Source organism: Bombina bombina, chromosome 6 (genome assembly GCF_027579735.1).
Source record: "Bombina bombina isolate aBomBom1 chromosome 6, aBomBom1.pri, whole genome shotgun sequence".
Lineage (NCBI taxonomy): Eukaryota > Metazoa > Chordata > Amphibia > Anura > Bombinatoridae > Bombina > Bombina bombina.
The window spans coordinates 792,273,093-792,296,124 of NC_069504.1; the positions used below are offsets into that span (position 1 = coordinate 792,273,093).

The window sequence follows — 23,032 nt, forward strand, 5'->3', positions numbered from 1 at the left end:
CTCCATTTCAAGCACATTGCAAAACAAAGAACCACTTGACTGCGGAAATGCTGCCTCTTTTCTTCTTAACCTCCATTTCTCGTTAGTTTCAGTTCTCCTCATTTATTTTATATTTTTGTTTTGATTTTAAAAACAGTAATAGAAAAGTTTTTACAACAACACACTTATAACATTGGGTTCAGCTGTACATGAGAAAATGAAATGTTATAAAATTTTAGAAACTACTGTAATGACCTGCAGAGATATTTTTTGTTAAGATCATTTTCTTTTTCGTTTACAGCATTTTTTTGTATTAATATTTTTTACTTCATTTGAGCCATGAAAACTGTTAACATCACCCAACAAAAAATAAAATATTTTCAGTAACAAAAACACTTTATGTTTTGGTAAATATAAGTTGAAAATTGTAGCACCGTGACCTACATCCCTTTATTATGTCAAGCTAGTCCCAGACCAGTAATAGATGGCAGTGGGCAGGTGAGATATGAAAAGAAAATGTGGGTTGACAAGTGCACTAAAACAAGGATATAGTCTTGACTTCATGGATCCAATTGTAGTTTATGCACAGATGGTCTTCAAACAGAACCTCCAAGAGAAATAAGCTGTGATCATGAAATATGTAAAAACATTTAGGAACAGGTGTCTAAGGAAGCATATTCAGATTCTTCAGAGCTATCAATCTAGATCTAAGTATAAGTGCTGGTAACCACACTCCCTCTAGGACAGTGTTCACAAAACCAGCCCTTTAAGACCCTAAACAGGACAGTTATTCATTATATCTTAACTACAGCACAAGTGAAATAAGCATCTTATGGGTAACGAATATCTGGCCTGTTAACGGTCCTAAGGACTGGAGTTGGGAAATGCTGCTCTAGAGTATATAATGTATGTATATTCCTATAGCAGGTCTTATATTAAAGGTTTTATTAAAAAGTTAAAATTGATATATTGTCCAATCAGAAATAAGACTTTCCTATAATTAAACTGCTAACATTTACCCCTGACTGGTAAACTATAGTGATATTTTCCCACCCCAGAGTGTAATAATTATTATATTTGGGAACATGCACAAACTTAGGGTCTGTTTCAACTATGGTTATCTTCACTGGTGGAAGAAAAAATATCTGGTGAAGATCAATCATTGGAGCCCAGCCAGAGTGTGTAACGCTCTCTTCATCATAAAGAACCACATTTTGTGTTGTGGTTAAGAAGAATCCATCATGTCTTCTCAATAAATAACTTGGCTGCAACTCTGCACCACTAATTATGGTAACCTTGACCTTGTCAGAGTAGCCTACAACATAGCTACTTGTCACCAGTTACTAAATAAAGCAGGTGAAAATTCTGTACAAACAGATGTTAGTACTCCCTGCAGCGAAGGGTTAATACGGAAAAGGTCTAACACATAAGCTGCTGTGACCTTTCTTAATGTCAACAGTAAATATGTCATCTGTGGATTTAGCACATGATGCCATAACCAGCTGCAGAATTTAGCTTTGTTATCCCAGTTCTCTCATATACACACCCTAGAGTCATCTTGGAGGGAAAACAATTATTGGAATTTTCTGTAAATATTGTGTTTGATTTTTTTTCCTCCTGAGACTCCAAATCTGTTCCCTGCTTCAATTAATTAATTTAAAAAAAAAACAGTTAAAATGATATATGTACATAATTTATCAAAATGTTAACATATTGCTGGGTGCTATTTTTATGTATTTATTTGTTTGTTTATTTACTTTTATTTTAAAGATTTGACATGGTAGCTTCTGAAGATTTCTGGTTAATAGTACAGTTTTTTCCAGCAGACTTAGACATGAAGATAGAATGCTCATATGCCTGTAAATGGACACAATAGGGTAATACTGATTTAGAAGCTTCTATCTGTAGACTGCAAACTCTTCGGGGGACGGCTCTCCTCCTGTATTAATGTCTATTTCATGTATCTGTTTTTCTTTATTTTTGGTGGTACCCCTTGATAATACTATGTGTCACCTCAAAACTACTCTTGAATATATTGAACTCAAAGGGATTTCATTGTGAAACAATAATGTCTAACTCAAAATAACTTACCCCCTTCTCTGCGCATAGGTTCTGTGCCGTGTATGATGGCATCAGAACGAGGCTCCCATTGGAGCCTATGGAAGTGCGCTCTTGTGAGCGCAATGCTTCCGTGTTTGCATTGCACCTAACTCATAATACCAGTGCACATTAGTGTGAGCTGGTATTAGTCAGTTGAGCGCAAATATCGTTTTAGCGTAAGCGATATTTTGCGCTCAACTCATAATCTGACCAATAGTCTGTAATAGTGCAATAGAAAAACTGTTGTAACTTTCATTTAAAGGTAGTGTCACTTTAATTCCAAGCAAGTCCGAGTGAATTTCATTCAAATCTAAGATCCCAAGAAAAGTGTCAATAAAAGTTAGAAGGGCTCTATAGCATAACACTGAAACTGGAGACATTGAGGCTGTAGAGGATGTCAGTTAAAATACACACTCCTACTGACCATAGATAATGTAATAGATTAATACAGAATCAATATAGAGATGTGACTCTCCTACTTGTTATAAAACAAAAAACAAACTCATAAAATAAATAGTCTTTAAAACCCATATTTTCCCAGATGGTAACAAAGTCTCACTGGATATAGTTATCATTGTGAATAACTGGTCCTTTAGCAGTCGTTTCTCTCTGTCAGATATATCTAGGCAAATAGTGACAGATGCAAGAACTTGTATGAGCAGTGACGTAGCTGTCACTGGTGATAAGTTCCATATGGTACATAGCTAAAGAATTTATATTGTTCTTTATTTGCTTTTCATTGTGTAGCCTGGGCAACCGCTTGACAGTCCAAGTTCCCCATTAAAAAACAGGCAAGATACAGTAATAAAAAAAGGGCCAAGAGTATATGACAGCATATACTGGACCAAACTAATTGTTCTTTCTAGCTATAAAATGCTGTTTTTAAATATACTGTAGTTGGAATAAAACACAAGTTTAGTTTCCAGAATCTCTATGTCAGATTTCTTGAAAAAAAAAAAAAAATTTAAATGGAGAGCCAACCTTTTCAAATGAGGAACCAAATTGGAATTTTTGATTCACTTGAAGGGCCACTTAAACTTTTTAAAGGGACAGTCAACACCCAAAATACACTTACTTTATTGTAATAGTTGCCACCGATTAGTCCATACATTTTTATTTACAGGAGTAGTCCACACGAAATCGATACTTTTTTTGTAAAAGTTTATTGCTGTTTTGAAAAAAAATGGATCCCCACGGCTTCTTTCGCTTTTTCTAAAATGCTCTCATGCCCGGCAAAGTTGATGACGTCAGGAGGCCGAGCTTTTACCTTAACGCATGCGCATTCTCTTCACTTTGTGTCATACAATGGGAACCTTTCCATAAAAAGAGTGAGAGCAACGATTTGAACAAACTGCGCATGCACAATTGACCGTTAACAAGCGGGAGTCGTCGTGGCCGACACTCAGGAGATTTGCGGAGAAAATCAGGATCAAAGTGACAGATGTAGGAGGAGTTTGGGATCCATGTTTTTTTTCAAAACGGCACTAAACGTTTACAAAAAAAGTAGCTATTCCGTGTGGACTACTCCTGTGAATAACGATGTATAGACTAATCGGGTGGCAACTATTAGGATAAAGTAAGTGTATTCTGGGTGTTGACTGTCCCTTTAAATTCTCTTAAAGTCAAAATTAAACTTTAATGATTCAGATATTTACACTTTTTGAGTCACCAGCTCCTACTGAGAATGTGCAAGAATTCACAGAATATACGTAAATGCATTTGTGATTGGCTAATGGCTGTCATATAATACAGGGGGAGTGGAAATATACATAACTTTGAAATTTGTTCGAAAAAAATCTACTACTCATTTGAAGTTCAGACTAAGTGCTATTGCATTTTCTTGTTATCATGCATTTGTTGATTATGCGAATATACTGTATTTACTGGTCCTTTAATTAAAAGAAAATATACTTCTATGTGAACAAATGTCAAATGAGCTATTAAATAGTAAGTATCATAAAAACAATACATACTTGTAGACTCAGGGAATGCAACAGCTGAAGAAGTGCACTGTGTGTTTCAAATAGGGATAACTAAAGTGAGGATTGAAAATACAAACATAAGTAGTCTGGACAGTGTACCCCAAAGCTTATATAGCTGACCTGATATAGTTGTAGGAAGATTACTGAAATATTATAGCCCTCTATCAAAAAAATGGGTTTAAAAATAAAATATAAAAACCAAGTTGTCATGAACAGTCAACGTTTTTGTTAGCCAATCAATGCATTCATCAGCTGATGCCAATATTTATTAGGTGGCATTGCAGTATATGTGGTAGACTGGCTACTGTAGGTGTGAGGTTCATTTGGTTTCCAAGAAACACATGTGCAGCACTTAGCTCATCACATAATATAAGCCCAATCAGAGCAATCCATCTCTATCCATTAAAAGTTTAGGGGGCGCTAAAAAAGTTTCTGCAACATTAAAGAGACACAAAACCCAATGTGTTCTTTCATGATTCAGAAAGCGAATACAATTTTGAAAAAGTTTCCAATTTACATATATTATCAAATTTGCTTTGTTCTCATTGTATTCTTTGTTGAAGAATAGGTAGCGTTCACGTTTGGAGCACTGCATGACAGGAAATAGGGCTGCCATCTAGTGCTCCTGCTAATGTATAACATTGATGTTTATGTGTAGCAAATGTAGCTAATTACAGAACATGGCTTCAGCTTTGCAACAAAGTCTAGTGCAGCTGGATAGAATTGTTATAGGGTCACTTATTTCATATCAGTGTTCCATTCAGACTGTGGTTCACAAGGCATAAAACATAACATTTAATATTCTCTGTTCCGTGTAAAAACTCCAATAACTGTTATTATCTAGATGGCCAATACTCTGAGTTTGAGACATTTGATACAAGGGCATAACACAAATAACATAACGTTTGGTTTTCCCACTACAGAGAACTGATTCATCAGAATGCACCTGGCCAGTAATGATACTACAAATGATTTACTGGTCCATCTTCATGATACAGAAAGACAACCCTGATATCTGTTTATAAAGAATGGATTAAGTGTAATTACTGTATATCACTAAAATCCAGACCATTTTCTAATGGGGGTAACAGTAACAGATAATGAAACTGCTGCCCTAGACACTGATATAACACATTGGTTCCCTCACTTTATCACTTTGGAAAATCAAATATTCTTTAATATTACTAAGAGAGCAAGCATGATTATTTTTCATCATATCCCACAAACATATTCACACAGTGCCTTGTATTCACTAAGCTCAAAACCAGACAAAATGAGGTAAGCTTTGTTGAGAACACTGATGTAAGCAACACACAATTAGTCATCCCTTCCTCAAAAGAGGTAAAACCTTGAATAAGCTATATCTAAAGAGGTCCCTAATTGCTTTTGTTTGCATTTGTTTGTTTATATAAATAAAATAACCATCCACCTCGAGGTAGGGTTATAAGCGTAGAACATCCATAGTTCTAATAATTAACACATTAACTATACATAAATATTCAGCCAGCTTAGGACACTATATGGTTAAAAACTGGTTATACTATTTAAAAGCCCAGCATTCTATGATAATACCCAATAAACAGTCAATAACAAATTTCTATTGAACAATATGTTACATTATGGATAAAGCTACAAGACGTTAGTTATGCTATCTAAATACTGATGCTGCACTATACACACTAAAGCTCAGTAACACACTATACACTCGGTCCCCTATAATTGCAAATTAAACTTTAATCACAAATCTGTATGCAAAACAATGGTATTTTAACCACATTGTATTTGGTTAATGCATAACTTAATTATTGTTCAAGCATTACATTATTATTTTTTTATTAACTGTCAGATACAGTCTTATTTATTTACCTGTATGTCTTTCAAAAGCCATTGCAACTGGGAAATCACAAGAAGTCACTTGGACCACTGAGCTGTGCTTAGCTGATATCCAATGTACTGTTTGATAACAACATTTTAGTGGGAGCTATTAATAAGGAAGCAGAGGCTAATGTTCACACCCCTTGCTGGGGATTTCACTTTTAATCCAGCTTGAAAAGCAAGACCATTTTTGGTTATCTTTCGGGAGAAGAATAAGATCCACAAAAAAAAAATGAGTAAAACCAAAATGCACTCACAAGTCCAATTACTAAATTAGCTACACAGCTAATGCAGAAGCATGATCCTTCCTCTTCATGAAACAGAATACCCCACTCACAGATCAAAGAGGGGGACTAACTACTCTGCTATATGTATCAATGGAAAATGTACATCATCAGTCAAAACAGCGCTTCTCTGGGTATGTTGTTTACTATCTGGATGTGAAGGCTGATTATTGATTTCTTATATAAGCATCATATCACTATCATACAGATAAAGGGATATGAAAGTTTAAATTAAACTTTCATGGTTTAGAGTAGACAGAGTGGGATTTTGAGTCTGAGTATCTTCTATTTACTTCAATTATCTAATTTACATTTTCTCTTGGCATGAGGTAGGTTCATGATCAGCAATGCACTACTGTGAGCTAGCTGGTGGCTACACATATGCCTCTTGTCATTGGCTCACTTTATGTGTTCAGCTAGTGCATTGCTGCCCTTGAGCTGTTACTATGTGTTTAAATTGGGCATGGAACCCACGTTTTTTTTCTTTCATGATTCAGACAGAACATACCATTTTAAACAACTTTTCATTTTACTTCTATTATCCAATTTGCTTAATTCTCTGGTGAACCAATATCAAGAGGCATGTATGTGCAGTCACCAATCCCCAGCTAGCTCTCAGTAGAGCATTGCATAGATATATACAAACAATAGTGAAATAATAAAGTAACAGTAACCGGGGTGACTGGTCCCCAACTTGGGATCCAGACCTCTCTCGCTACGTGGTCTATTCCTTCTTCTCCGTGCAGACCCCAGGACACCACCTGAACTGTTGGTCTGTCACCAGAACAATCGTTGCTGAGACTGGGGTCAAGCTACTAAAATCAGTGACGTGCAGTAACGTCAGAGGCTGGTGAGGCAGTGGCTAGGATACGCCTTCATTCTTTAGATATCCTTTGTTGAAGAAATAGCAATGCACATGGGTGAGCCAATCACATGAGGTATCTATGTGCAGCCACCAATCAGCAGCTACTTAGCATATTTAGATATGATTTTCAACAAAGGACATCAAAAGAATGAAGAAAATTAGATATTAGATGTAAATTGGAAAGTTATTTAAATTTGCATATGGGTTTCATATGGGTTTCATGTCCCTTTAAATGATGTCTTGGAAAACTGGTCAACTTAGTAAACATCTGATTTTAGTCTAAAAGGATTGTAACAGAAACTCTTGCCAGATAACACAATGCTTGCTCTGATTATGAGATCTAGAAATCCATGCCCATTAAAATATGTTTAAAACATACATTTTACTTTAATGCTGCAAATTATGCTTATAGATTCTTTCATTACATAAGGGATGAGAGTCAGAGGGGGAGGAATAGAGACAGAGAGAGAAAGAGACCATGGGGGAGAACAACACATAAGGAGAGAGATGGATAGATAGAGAGAGAGAGACACACACACACACAAGGGGGGGGGGGCACTGCATTTTAAAGTAATAAAACAGCAGAGCTACAGAGAGTTCAGAAAATTAGTCTATAATTTAGTGTGAAGTACAGAGGCAAGCTGCTAAGTTAGTTGGTGTAAAGTTTGAGTAAACAAAATACAAAAACGACCCTGCTGTAAAAAAGAGTAAACAAACACTAAACCACATTCATTAAATGATCATTTTCACTAACAGAATCCCTTTCAGTAAAATCTTACTTTAATAAGATGTGGCTGAAACACTGCTCTCTGTGCCTCTTTTCCTGCTCTGTAAGGATTCAGGAAGTGACAGTGGCACATTCCACTGCACTTAGAGGGGAAGAACAGAACTCTCTTTTTCACTTTAGCAAAGCTAGCAGGTTCACAGAACAGCAACAAAATATATGAAAGTTGTTTTTTTCCGTTTTTGTTTTGTTTTATATGATTTAACAATAAGCAGTTAATGGGCCATGCAATGATCTTAACCACTTGCATCCAGTAGGTGGCGCAGAATGTTGTGTAATGGTGGGCAGACCTGCTTGTGCCTCTCCATTGCACAACATATAGCTGTGAGAGAAAAAAATGCTGGGGAAAAAAAATTACATTTTTTTTTTAAAGCCAATAAAAAAAAATATATTTTTGCCCATATGAGAGGTGAAGCACTGCCTCACCTGCCTCTAGTGACTGCACATCACTGACTAGAATATATCTCCCCCAGCAGGGCTAGTCTCCGTGGGCTCCCAGGCAGGTATTGAACGCTTTGTCTTGCTCCTTCTTACAGGCCAGTATTGATTCCTTTGCCGGCACTGTCTTTAAAAAGACACTTGGGCTCTCAGTGTCAGCTCTTTGTTTACAGGTCCACAGACTGTGTAAAAAAGGTCTCCCCTACAGGGAAAAGTGTAGCCACAAAGTAGGGGCTAAATACTGATTTGCATGTGTGAGATTCACCTATTGTCATCACAAGACACCCTCAACAGTATCCATATGGATGACGTACGTATTTTGGCAGGATGGGCAGACTTCTATAGGCACTTCAGGAGAACATCTACAAATCGTGTGATTTCACAGTCCATATTTCATATTTGATTGCATTTCTCACTCGCACTGTTGTGATTGTCACAAACAGTACAGTCGTTATTAAAATGGGTTTTTATAGGAGAACGCATAATTGTTGCTTTAAGAGATAACTATTGCAATCCGTTTTCCATCCGCACCACTGCTAACCCATCTAAATGCATCTATTAGATTGCTGGTATGGGCAGATTGTGCATTGTTTCTCTATCGCTATATGGGAACGAGCCGCCAAGCAGAAGAAACTGGTTCATGACAGTGCATACATTATTTTACTCACAATCATTAATACTCGTTTCAGATTACAAGTTCAATAATATATGTTGTCATGATTATGCAATATCCTGTAAAAACCTGATTTAAATAATGCCAGTACTATAAGTGGCAATCACGCCAGTGCGATTGAGAAATACAATCAAAAATGATTGTAGATGTAGGTGTCCTTTAAGTTTTCCTACAGATCCCCATTGCTGTACATGATGTCTCACAGTCTTCATATTTACATTATGTATATGTCCCTATACATATGTAAATGCGTACCCTGTTGACTGTATACAGCCTCTCCAATGGAGGTCTAATGACTCAATACCACATATATTAACAAACCTCTAGAATGTGGCCATTTCACAGTGGGTAACATAGGTGCAATCACATAGACCGTTTGGAAATAACTGTGAAATAAACAGGGGCCCAAAAAGCCCTTTCTGAGGACTTGAGGTGCCAAATTTGATAAGCCAAAACTGAGCTCAAAAAGTAGTTGAAAAGAGAGCTGAAAACAGATTGTAATCGGATCCATACAGCAAATAGGTTTTCTTTTTAGGAGCCAAAAACCTGTTTGAGAGTTTGAGAATCAGCCAAAATCGTGCTGAATCTAAAAGTAGCCTTTTTGAGGCAATATATATATATTAAAAGTTTCCTGATAGTGGATACTGAAATTTGTAATTTCCCATTCTAATTTTCCTCCACTTCAAACTGTTTTGTTTTTTTATTGAGGTTCAAAGCAAGGCATACATGGGATGAAAAAAACAAACACAATAATGATGATATACAAGCTTCATATGGTACAAATCCATAAATAGACAGTATATTTCTGAGGGGGAATCTACAGACATAGTATGCAGGTAGAATGCCTAATATTCTTAAGTGCCACTCTTGGACCCAATTCGTATACTTATAATAATATATGGGAGGTTATTTCTAACAAGGGAGACCACTTTTGGATCTCCAAACAAGAACCTCATTTTCTAATTTAATTTGGTTAGAATTGTCATTATGATAAATGCTGCCACCATTAGGTTTTAAAAGTATAAAGTAGGGGGAAATTGTAGGGGAACATGTTATAAACTTTATAAGCTAGTGGTACATCTATCAACATGATTTTGCAAGCCCCATTCAGTTCAAATAATATGGAGATTTAAACAGATAACCACATATATACAGTCACAGGGTAACAGCTCATAAGTACAGTATGAATCATATCTTGGTATGCTGTATAGTGAAGATAAATATAACTCAAAGTGTAGCCATAGCGTACATAACACAAAACCAGCAACAATAAGAACTGGTTGGCTGAATATAACTTGAGGACTAGAGAGCTTATTCAAGAGCAACTCTCTTAAGCTAAATATAATTGTAATCCACTGTAGAGGCGATACTGTTCTCCAGTATGCTACCGACCCAACCGTGCCTCTGCATGTAGTAGTATGGCATTAGTTCTACTGAGGTCAGAACCTTAGAGGTATAATTTTAGACCACCCCCATATTGAAGCTAATATGGTCAGAGTGTCCTGTCCTGCCTCGGCCGCCGGCAGGGCAGCACCCCAAGCAATATACATAGTTAAGAAGGTCAATATGGGCAAGTTACATCCTAATGTCATATTAGAGAGCCTCAGATAGGGAAATGCCTATAGGTTACTGAATTCTACCTAGGGTTTCCAGCAGCGTAACAAGGAAATAAAAAATAAAACAAAACACTGTATACTTCTGTAGTGATAACACATTAGTCTAGTTGGTATCCATTTATTTTTTAGCCTGTGTGATAAACAAAAATCTAGAGCTCACAAGAAACAGATCAAGGTAACATTAGAAATAGTGCATAAACTCAAAAAAACAAACAGTGTTGTGTGCAGGGAAAAAAGAAAACTTAAGATTTGCAACCAGCCTGTGGCAAGAAAGACTGGGAAACACACTTAGCTAGATTTACACTTAACCTATTCCGTTTTTTAGCATATTAGTCCCAGGGTAAGGAATCGAAGCCTGAAGGTAAAGTCCATAGAACAGTAGCGTGGCAGCTCTTCCGACAAGCTCAGATGGCCCCAAAGTGGGCTGATCAAGTACCCCATGTCGAGCAGGCAGCTATGACCCCTTTGACACATTGATGCTAACACATCGTTGGCTGGTAATAGTGCTCTGGGTTGCACCCACAAGCTTTTTCCTGCCCTGTGTCAGACTCAGAAGAGTCTAAAGTGGAGTAAGTCCCAGTATTGATTGAGATGTCTTCTTTCTGGGCCACTAGCGATTCTGAGTGTTCTTGCATCTCCTCTTCGCATGACAGGTGATCTTTAAATTCAAGCACGCTCGGTTCAGTTAGGTGCACTGTTTGTTGTCCGCCCCCCCCCCCCCTCTGTAGCAAGTGAAATCTGGCTCTTTATATGGCCTTGCGGCTCCTCACTCTGGAATGAGTGTTCGCTTACGGCACTCCATGCTGAAGAGAAGGTGGTCATGAGACTCTGGAAATGCTGGTTAATCAGGTGCGTCATAGCGTTCACTAAAGCACTGTCATAATACTCCATTCTGTGGCTGTTTGTTAAAGAGTCCCCTAATCTTCCGTATAGTGCAATAGATGGCAGGTTGTGAAATATTCAGTAAAGCACTCGCAGTGCTGCTTAACGACAGGGCCAAGGCGCCCTGCCGGGGGATATAGTGAAGGCCAAGTTCTCAAAACGGCTCCAGGCACCGATGCCAGCAGTGATTCTTATGTTTTTAGGCACCGTAGTTTCCGCTTCCAGAATACAAAAATAGTTCTGTGAAATAATTACATGGATCGCTCTGCTGAAAGGTAGATTTTTAAGGTTATTAGAGAAAATCTGTAGGAGCATGCAGCAATGCGACTAATCATGGCCACTGCCCGGAAGTTCCCCCCCACTTCATACATGTTTGCATACCTTTTTTTAGTTTACCTTTTAGTTACTTTTTTTCAGTTTAATACCAACCTCAAATGTTACCACCTCTGAGACCATGATTATTAGGTATGAAGTTTAGGATCACCACAGCAATTTTATTATCCTGGTTCATATTGAATGTCAGGAATTGCCAAATAAAATAGCTACATCTTCAATGAAACAGAGTATAAACTATCAGTGGAGGCTCCACCATAGGTTCACAGCTGCACGTGAACCCCCAGAGCCCCCCAAAAGAATAAGAAATAAAAAAATTAACAAATTAAATAAATAAATCATATTGGCTCAATAAATATAATTATATAATAGTTCATTGTGGCTTAATAAATCTTATTATATCAATTTTAATACAGGCTCCATTGCAGTTTTGTAAAAAAAAAAAAAAAAAATTGCCATGTTTACTGCTATCGCACAGCACCGCATGTGTGATAGATAGAAGTATAGGGAAAATCACTTTCCCCTTTCTGACTGCAGTGCCTGCAGCGCCTCCCACAACCCAGCCCATAGCTTTTCTAACCGCACAGCTCTCAGTGTCTGAGTGAGAACAAACTGTCATGTCACGTGACACTCGCACACTGAGAGCTGTGTGTGTGGGAGGCACACATTGGAAACTGTAGGGTGTACTATACTTCTACAGAGCAGAGCATAGGAATTTGATCCACTTCCTGCTGCTCTATCCTCTATTACTGCGCACGAAGCCTAAACTTGCCCTGTGTGTGTGGCTCAGCTGACACTAGTGAGGATGCCAGTCAAGAGGAGGAGGTGGGTAATCAAATATATTCTGTACTACGGTGCTTGTACTTGGCTTTAAAATTCGCAATTTATTCAGCTGAGACCTGGGAAAAAAAGTACAAATATAGCACTCGTAATAAACATTATGAGTGCTATATTTGTACTCTTTCTTTTTTCCAGCTCTTAGCTGAATAAGTTGTGAATTTTAAAGCCAAGTACAAGCAGAATATATTTAATTAACTTGCTGACATTTCGTACTAATCCCTACACAACACAATAAACGTATGGGGATTGGCTAGACTGTGTGTGCAACTTCATATAGAGACTCAGGAATCATGAAGCTCGCTTATCTACCGGAGTCGGCTGCACTATAACCCACACATTTGCGCTATAGACTGCTATTCATCCTTTTGCTCCAAATGACACTCCTTCAGTCCTTTATGGTGTTGGCCGAACTGCACTCATATCATAAGAGATTTACCATGTTTTAGAACCGTTTACTCTGACAAAAAAAAAGTTTCTTTGAATTGCTGCACAACTCTAACGATGTTTAATTTCTTCAGTTTAAAATGCTCACTAAATAGATCTTGCATGTAATACTGCGAGGTCAGCTTTCATTCTCTTACACTAAATATATAGTTGACACACAAGCACCATGGCTAGCGACATATTACCCTTACTCACAAATCTGTAATTATTTTAGTCAGTTTGATCTATATATATTCCCATAAACTGTGACCTTTTGAGGGTTTGCAAGTTATTGAGATATTGTCCTGCCCCTCTTTTCTATCTTTAACAGTTTTGGCTAGCAAAATGGTTTGTTCCTCCATTTAAGTTCCCCCAACCTGGTAAACGACTGTCACAATAATTCCATATGTACTCTGGATATGCTTAGTACTTCTGTTCTTATTTACAAATCGATGAATGGGATTCAAACTCAACGCATGTAGTAGCCTAGCCATTCCTTTTTTCTTGGCACTAATTTACCCTCCTCACTTAATTTACTCCCTTCACTTTTTGATCCAAGCCCTGAGACTCACTTTCATGATACTGACATTTAGCTACTGCCCATCCATGTATTATGAGCCATCCGAAATGAAAATCCTATGAAATGTCCTATGTTCATGGATTATAACTAGCAGGTTATATGCTTATTTCATAATAGAAGATAATAGGATCACATGCTACCTGACTGTATGTTAGTCTAATGAATGCATATTAGTCCTCGCATTTAAACCTTAGTACCATACAAATTAGCAACTGAGAATTTAAATCACTATAACTCAGCTCCATATATATCACAAACTGTAATAATCCTCGCTTTCAAAAAAGGTAAAAGAGGAAAGATTCACACTCTGACTTTGTTGTTGTTGTTCTATTGTTGTGGTTCTATTTGTGTTGTTTTATTTTGTATATTGATTTGATTAATGTTGTATAATTGAGTCCCAATGGCCCTTTCTCATTAGCCAAGAAACCAACTAATTTTGAACGTGTCTGTTGTTATGTAACAAAATATTTTAAATTTTCTCAGTTAGGCTCTGCATGTACCATATTTTCTTGCCTCATTCCATTTCCATAGAGGTATTCTGATCTAGATTGAGGATTCACAATCTATTTGAACTATGTACACTACTGTGGGGCTTAGCCCAGGGTTGATATCCAACGTACATTAATTTTGTAGGAGACTATTTTAAGTAACTCTTGGTTTACAATACTGATAGCATGGACCTTGTCACTATATTATGAGGATCAGCTATGTCAGGAAAACTGCCCAGTACCTCAATCTGCTATCCCATACATTACAAAACTCTTTTATAAATACAGACTTGGACACTATACAAACCAATTGTATCCCATGCTAAGCCTCATTCTCAGTATAATTTTTGGTGGAATGGGCTATCCCTTGTTTTTTGTTTGTTTGGTTTGTTATTTTAGAAAAACAAGGAGTTCAAGTAATCCTCAACATCCCACTAATCTTATTTGCTTTACATGCTAAAAGTGACTTTCTGATTTAAAACATCTTTGTTTCCATACAATGGGATGGATGTATCTCATACTTATATTGCTCCTCTGCTTTATCACAAGACAAATTGTATACAAATACTGTAATCCCTCATTTTGAATATTTTGTCAGACTGACTTTATTATGTGTTGCAATAACTTTTCTGATGCATATCCTTACCTGTGTGTATCATGTATCTGAACTCCTTGGGAAAAAAAAGAATTGTAAAAAAAACAAAAAACAAAAACAATCTAAAATAGTTGTCAACTAATCTCATTAGCTTAGTTGGTCTGCACACTGAACCAACTGCTTCACTATTGTGTTTTATGGTTATGTCCTTAGCCTAAAGGACGTCTACAGACATTTCCTTTTCACTTTTTGTTTAGGACAGTATAAGTTTCTTTTTCAACTTACAACTACACCTGGCTTATGAGGGTGAGATCATCTGTGCAACACAGAAATAATAGGAGTCATCATTTGGATTATTTATATTAAATCACAGACCTTCCAACTCACACGGTCTGGCCTATTTGCTCTCACGGTCACCCGGTGATCTACATAAATCACATGGTGTGCTGGGGACCAGTGAGAACAGATAGGAAGCAGCAGTGAGGAAGAGAATAAAAAGTGCCAACCTGGGGAGGACAACAACAGCCAAGTTAAAAATTAAGTCCATGCTTACTTTTTGAGAGGCCCCTTGCCAAGGAGGAAATCCCTTTGCATCGGTGGATAGCTAAGAAAGATAAATATCCCACCTTGGCATCCAAGGCACCTCAACACCATCTGAGCGCCTCTTCTCTGCTGCAGGCAGAGTAGCTGCAAAAAAGAGAGCCAGCCTCAGCCAGGACCATGTAGTAATATTGACATTTTTGCTTGTTCTACCTCTTATCAAATAGTTTGTGGTTTTGTTTTGCTTAATTATAAAAATGTGTTCTGCTGCTTACAAAATTGGACAATCAGTTGTGTTAATGTAAAGTTTTATTTTAAATATAGGAATAAATTGTATTGATTTGCTTTTTATCCAATTAATAATCAGTTGATTAATCGATTATGAAAATAATCGTTATGTGGTCAGTAATCATGTAACCTGTCTACATGAATAACCTGGATTATTTTTTTTAAACATTGAAAACCATCTCTTAAAATGGAGCAGTCAATAAATTAACTAAGATAGAACAGTAAAGCTCCAAAATATACTTATAAATAAAGCGTTTCAATGCCAATCACAATTTCACAAATTTAGCAGTCACAAGGTATGACAAATGTCAATCTGTAATATTTTTATATTATAAAGTCTACATAATAACATAATCTATACTTTAAACTCAACATTTTTGCCTTACAAAAATTGGAAAATTATGATTGTCCACTTTTTGAATGCTCTTATATAAAAATAAGTGTGTAACATACAGTACTGATTTTTGACTGATATATGTTTAATATGCATTATGCTGTCTGACTGGAGCCTGACAGATACAGTAATTATTCTAATGTACAGCAAATATGGTTAAAATGGCAACAGAATCCAGTATACCAGTAGATTGTTGGTATATCACCCCAGTTTTCTCCCAGAGATATGTTGCTAAACAGGATTATCACTTGACACACTGATTCTTCATTTCTTCATTTTAAAAGCCATACTATACACAGCTCGTTTCTGCTAGCGGCTTAGCCTGGGCTTGCCTACAAGGCCCTACATGTGGTTCCTGAACCTTCACGGGACCCTGGCCTGCTGGCCAACCTTACACAATACCCTTCTTTTTCAACTGAGCATTTAAGCAAACAATCACACTTTTTTGAAATAAAGTTTTGGCAACTCTTTCATTTGTCAACGGTCTACAAAATCTTTTACATTTGCTAGCTAAATTTAAAGAGTTAAACAAATTTACTGCCTAGAAAAGAATGTGTTCTAATTGATACATTTACAGTAAAGTTTGAGATCTTTTGGAATACAACATTATCACTGTCTGGTATGGGATTGAGAACATTTTGTTTTGTGTGTTAAGAATATTTAGATAACAAACTTTTTTTTATTTCAGATAAAATAGCTGGAGAGAGATGAAATAACTTAATTCTCAAAAGCAGCTAAATGATAAATAAGAAAATCAACTAGTTCCAATGTTTTTTTTTTATTTGAACCTGTGCTGTTCTTCAAGATAAAACCCCTTTGAATTAATGTATGAACTGCCCAAAGTGCATAAATCTTAATCTTTTATCTAAAACACTCCAGACCATGGATGTTGGGGGGGGGGCAACTTTTGATGCCAATTAGCCACCATTTTAAAAATGATGTGCAGCTCATGTGTACAACAAACAATGATTTCCTGCTTCATAAGACAGCGTTTGGTGCATTTTATATTAGCCTGGAAAAACTTCTGTGTATGCCCACGTTCCAGGCTACTTCAGATGACAGAGTGCAGTGTAATCATGCTGGAAACTATATTACAATGCAAGGTTGGCACACCTGGCTACGTAAAAGGATGCATGTATTATGGAAAGGATTCTAAACAAAATTAAAATCCAATATGTTTATTCTCCTATTGTGCCATATGACTAAAAACATAACAACGTTCAATGAGAGAAACATTGATGTGTTCCAAATAAGTCTCAGTCAGAGAGAATAAGAAAAATATACTATAAAAGTAAGACTGACCCCAGTTGGCATAAAAACAAGTTAGATAACGGATACTTGGACTCAAAGGTAAGAATAGGAAACATTTTAAAATTAGATGAAGAAGACAACATATTGTACAAGCCAGTATACCTTTGTATAGCGTTGAGTAAAATTTTGACGTTTTATAAATAAATTATTATAATAATAATAATAGCAAGCTATCCAGAGTCTTGAGACCTGTAAGACGTGTCTATCAGTGACTAGTGGGAAGAATATTTGTCCAAGATACAATCAACAAGAGATTATAAAATGTTCTTTTGGTCCTTACTCACCTGACCAGCAATTTACCTTAAACAGTAATTGGAATGGGAAATCTCATTGGTATTTTGTGAGACATGAGGCTATCCAGAACAGGTTCTAGAGCTTTACTTTTCTGCAGAATAATGTTTGATAATTGACAAAAAGTAGCTAGAATTACAAAGATCCGCCATGTTATGGTATTTTACCACAATATGGATCCATACAGGTCAAGCAATACATGTAACAAATCACCAAGACTTGCAATTCACATATTTGTACGACTTCTGTACACCAATAGAACACTCAGTTCTATGTGTGTTCATCATTGTTAAATGGATATGAAACCCAAATTTCATATTCATTTAACAAGTGCTACCCAAAATGGGCTTGCTCCTATTTTTCCAAATAAAGATACCAAGAGAACGAAGAAAAATTGATAATAGGAGTAAATTAGAAAGTTTCTTACAATTGCGTGCTCTATCGGAATCATGAACGAAAAATGTGGGTTTCATATCCCTGTAATCTTGAAAGTGGACACTATTAAAGATAAACCAGAAGGCAATATTGTGGGTTTATAGATTACATTAAAGGTAAAGGACCTATATTTTGATTGATCCCATTTAATTGTATTAGGTGACATGTGTTATTAACCTGTTGTGCTTCAGAACCATAAATATATGTGTATTAGTTAAAAAGGAGCATTATGGGTATAGTGCCCTTGTGTGATTGTTGGGTTGTTGATTTTGCTAATTTACATTAGTGTAGAAGTGCTTATTATTATTTTTTACTTTAACTGGATGAACAAGCAGCATTTGTATCTGTTTGGTGATGTTGCTTCCTAAAGTCATCCAATATGGTGGGGGTAATGTCAGAGTATTTTGCACACGATCAAAACTAATCTTGTATCTAAGAACTTTTTGTGGTAATTAGTAAGATTTAGAAAAGCGTTGTCTGTGGTTTTCTACGTCTGTTTAGCAGTGGAATTAAATAACTGAAAAATGGCCCAGAAAATGGGTGGAAAATTATCGAGAATTTGGATTGTGATGAGAACAAACAGGGCTGGCCTGTGCTGATAATGAACAAAGTGCTTCTAATAAACAATGAACATGGCTGAAGGGAATTGTGTCAACATCGAAAAGGGCTCATCTGCAGCCGCTATCATGCAGATAATAATGAAATGATAGATTGTGATCTGCACCATAGTGAGCTACAATTAGTTATGCAAAAATGTAATCTGTAACTATTTAGAACATGTCATTTTTGCATTAGATTGTCCCTTTAACCTCAGCTTTGTAATGCAATTTTGTGAGTAATATAGACTTAAGTGGTTAAATAAATGTGTCCAGTTTGGTGGTAAATGATAGTTTATTGTGTCTAAGGAAACCATTGCTTTATTATGAGGGCATAAGAGAACAAAAAGTGTGATTTGAATGTGCATGGGTATCTTCTAAGCTGAGACATGCAGCAAGTAGACAGAAGCGTGTCAGCCATCTTGGTATGTAAAATGGAATCCTGCTGTAAGAAAGCTGCAGACCAACTAAAAATTAATTTCGAGCTTTTTTTCCCCATGTAATATTTTGGGCACACCAGTACTAGGTATATGTGCTCCAAATGTAACATTGTAGCGAGCAAACAGTTCTAAACATGTGACCCAAGATGGGTGATCGAAAGACATTCAGTGCTTTGTCCTTCCCCTTTTACCTCATTGCATTGCCGAAATAAATATCACATGAAGTAAAGTATCACAAGCAAAGAGGGGCAATACTGTCTAATGCAGCTGTCACTTCCTTACTTCAACAATCGACAAGAGCACAGGTGCCCTGGCGCATACTGATAACATTAAAAACTATCAGTGCTTGGGAAGACAGATCTGTCAGTGGGTGATATCTGGTCTTCTGAACAGAGGGCTGTTTGATGGGGCTGCCTTAGAGACAGGCTCTTTTGTTATATCAGAGTTTTCCAAACCAGTCTAAAAACAACATTATATGACTGCTCACATAAATAAGACATCTGCGAACAGGTGACCGGGTGAGGGGGCAAATACTCCCCCCCAGGTTTGTCAGATGTCCAGTATTCAACCAGACAGTCCAGTATTTTATCAGGCTGTCCAGTAAAATATTCACTAAAATATTAGACACTTAAATATTCAGTATTTTAAAGTCCCTAGTTGTAGCTATTGTAGTTAATTGTAAAAGGCATTCTATGCTTCAATGTATTACAAATATGGAGCAGAAAGAAGTGAGGGGAGTCAATGAGTTAAATCACATCTGTTTATGTGTGTTACTGGCAACCAAAGAGGTACAAATATTGATTGTGTATGTTACTGGCAGCTAAGTGGTTAAATGACTTATCAGTTGTGAAGATAGATAGAGTGTTCGGCGGGGGGGGGGGAGGGCATTGTGTGACTTCATATACCAACCATTGCCCCCAGTCACTGATAGATTGTCCAGTATTTTTGTGGAGAACAGCTGGCAACTTTATCCCCTCCCCAGAGTTTTAACTTAGATGTTTAGATATTGAAAAAAAACCTGACTATAAAGCAGTGAGCACTGCCATATTGTAAACTACATTTCATTCTCTGCTGAGGTAAATTAGGGAAAGTAAAAAAAGGATTGTGCAACCAATGACTTCCTTAAATGTATAAAAAATACACAACTCTGCAATGCATTTCTATTTTAGATAAAGCAAAGAAAAATTTGAGCATCACATTTAACAGTCCTCCACTGAACCATTAAATACAGTTGAATTGCATAGTCAACAAATGCTTAATAAAAAGACAATGCAAAAGCATTTTGTCTAAATTTCAAATGGGAAAATGATTTTTCTTACAATTTCAAAGTTAGTTCAATTTTCTTTCCAACTGCATCATGTGACAGCCATCAGCCAATTACAAAATGAATATACGTATATTCTGTGAACTCTTGCACATGCTCAGTAGAAGCTGGTGCCTCAGAAATTGTGCATATAAACAGATTTAGCACATTTGATAATGGAAGTGAATTGGATAGTTGTTTATGGTGCGCTCTATATGGTGCGCTCTATTTCCTGATGACTTTTCCTTGTTTTATAAAGGGAAACAAAGTGTCACGGAAAGCTGAGAAGTGCACATTTCATATACAGCTCTGGAAACAATTAATAAACCACTGCAAACTTATCAGTTTCTGTGGTTTTACAATTTATAAGTATGTGTTTGAGTAAAATAAACATTTTGTTTTATTTCTTCACAAAGATAAATCTTCATGATTCTAGCATTGCTGAAGCACCCCCAGATCATCAAAATCCTCCACCAAATTGCACTGTGGGTGTGAGACACTGTGGCTTGTAGGCCTCTCCAGGTCTCCGTCTAATTATTAGATGACCAGGTATTGGACGAAGCTGAAGATTGGACTCATCAGAGAAGATAACCTGGAATCAGGCAAACTTATCTTTGTGAAGGCTGCATGAATCAAGCCACGTACAAGGTTATCCTGGAAGTAAACTTGCTTCCTTCTGCTCTCACATGTCTGTTTTTTTCCAGCAGGGCAACGGTCCATGCCACACAGCCAGGTCAATCAAGGTGTGGATGGAGGACCATCAGATCAAGACCCTGTCATGGCCAGCATAATCTCCAGACCTCAACCCCATTGAAAATCTCTGGAACAGGATCAAGAGGAAGATGAATGGTCACAAACCAGAAAACAAAGCCGAGCTGCTTGAATTTTTGTAACAGGATTGAAATAAAGTCATCCGACAGCAATGTGAAAGACTAGTGGAGAGCATGCCAAGACGCATGAAAGTTGTGATTAAAAATCAGAGTTATTCTACCAAATATTGATTTTTGAACTTTTTCTAGGCTAAAACATTAGTATTGTGTTGTTTACAAATAAATTTAAACTTGATTTCTTTGCATTATTCGAGGTCTAAAAACACTGCATATTTTTTATTATTTTTACCATTTGTCATTCCCTTACAAATAAATGCTCTAAATGACAATCATTTTATTTGGAATTTGGGACAAATGTTGTCATTAGTTTATAGAATAAAACAAAAATGTTCCTTTTACTCAAACACATACCTACAAATAGTAAGACCAGAGAAACTGATAATTTTGTTGAGCTGTATATATGTGCACACTCGCTTGTACCTTATTTTGTCAATAAAGGGAGACTCTAATTGAAAAATAAATTATTCTAATTTGTTAGAGCCTTTTTACTAGATAAAGATACCGACAAAATTACATTGGCCCTACAAGGGCAATCTGCCAATTTCATATATAAGATTTTTTCAAATATGTGAATACATGCACATACGTTTTATTATATTGCTTGGTTGGGAGTGGTGCTCTGCATCTAGGAAGCTATTAGTATAATGTGGAAAAAATAAACCACAGAAGGCTGCATTATAGCACTCTCTGCCCAGACTGACATTAGAAGAAAATTATCAGTTAAAACATAACTTTAATTTACAACTTAAAATATGGGACCACAAAGAATTATATAACATAAATTGAAAATATAGTGTACTTTAGTGTAATATATATATATAGCAAAAACTATAGTGATACTATCAAATGAGCAGCCTGTGATAATCTTGTGGAGTGGTTATATAAAAAGGCCTCCTGTGTCTATCTAGTAAAGTATCTTAACCAAGCATAGTCTAATCTTAATTCTGGATATCTCAATATATAAGGTCATTTACTAGAAGGTTATGGATAAATATGTCTGAATTTCCTATATAATATTAATCACATTAATTATAAAGCATATCATAGGTAGTATGATCTATGAGTCCTGAATATTCATGTCAATAGGTTACAATTAATGGTCTTTACATGTAGTTAACAGGCAAATTTGGGTTGTGTGGTGTTGCGCTTAAACACATGAATGGAGATAGTTGGATATCCAAGTCTACTGAATAGATATGTTTTATCTTATAATATAACCCTAGAGATAACACGAACTCTCGATAATGTCACCTACGCGTTTCACACCCTTATGGCGCTTTCTTAAAGGTATTATAGATGTATCCCTAATTTCAAAGACATTTATGTTTGTTATGGCAGATGGCAGCATTGCATGGGAAAGCAAAATTTAAAAGGGACATGAAACCCTAAAATGTTCTTTCATGATTTAGGTAGAACATACAAATTTAAACAACTTTCCAGCTTACTTCTGTTATCAAATTGACTTTGTTCTCTTTGTATCATTTGTTGAAGGAGCAGCAATGCACTACTGGTTTCTAACTGAACACATGGGTGAGCCAATGACAGTCGGTATATATATGCAGCCACCAATCAGCAGCTAGAACCTAGGTTGTTTGCTGCTCCTGAGCTTACCTAGATAAACCTCTCAGCAAAAGGATAACAAGAGAAGGAAGCAAATTAAATAATAGAAGTAAACTGGAAAGTTGTTTAAAATTGTATTCTCTATCTGAATCATGGACGTCTAATTATGACTTTATTGTCCATTTAAGTCAAAATATTGTTAGAATTCTCCCATCATAAATCACATGCTTTTTTTTTAGCTCTAAAA

General features: G+C 36.4%; 1 protein-coding gene across 3 annotated transcripts in view; it reads right to left on the reverse strand.

The window, feature by feature from the left end:
• LOC128663668 (four and a half LIM domains protein 1) overlaps window positions 1-23,032 on the reverse strand; it is a 148,529-nt gene that overhangs the window by 40,505 nt on the left and 84,992 nt on the right. Inside the window, exon 1 of one of the 3 annotated variants that reach the window (XM_053718107.1) lies at window positions 5,928-6,205. The exons of the other annotated variants lie outside the window; for them this stretch is intronic. Within the exon in view, the coding sequence (XP_053574082.1) occupies window positions 5,928-5,949 (22 nt within the window). The 5' untranslated portion in view covers window positions 5,950-6,205. Of the gene's footprint in view, window positions 1-5,927; window positions 6,206-23,032 lie in introns of those variants that run through there. 3 annotated transcript variants of the gene reach the window in all.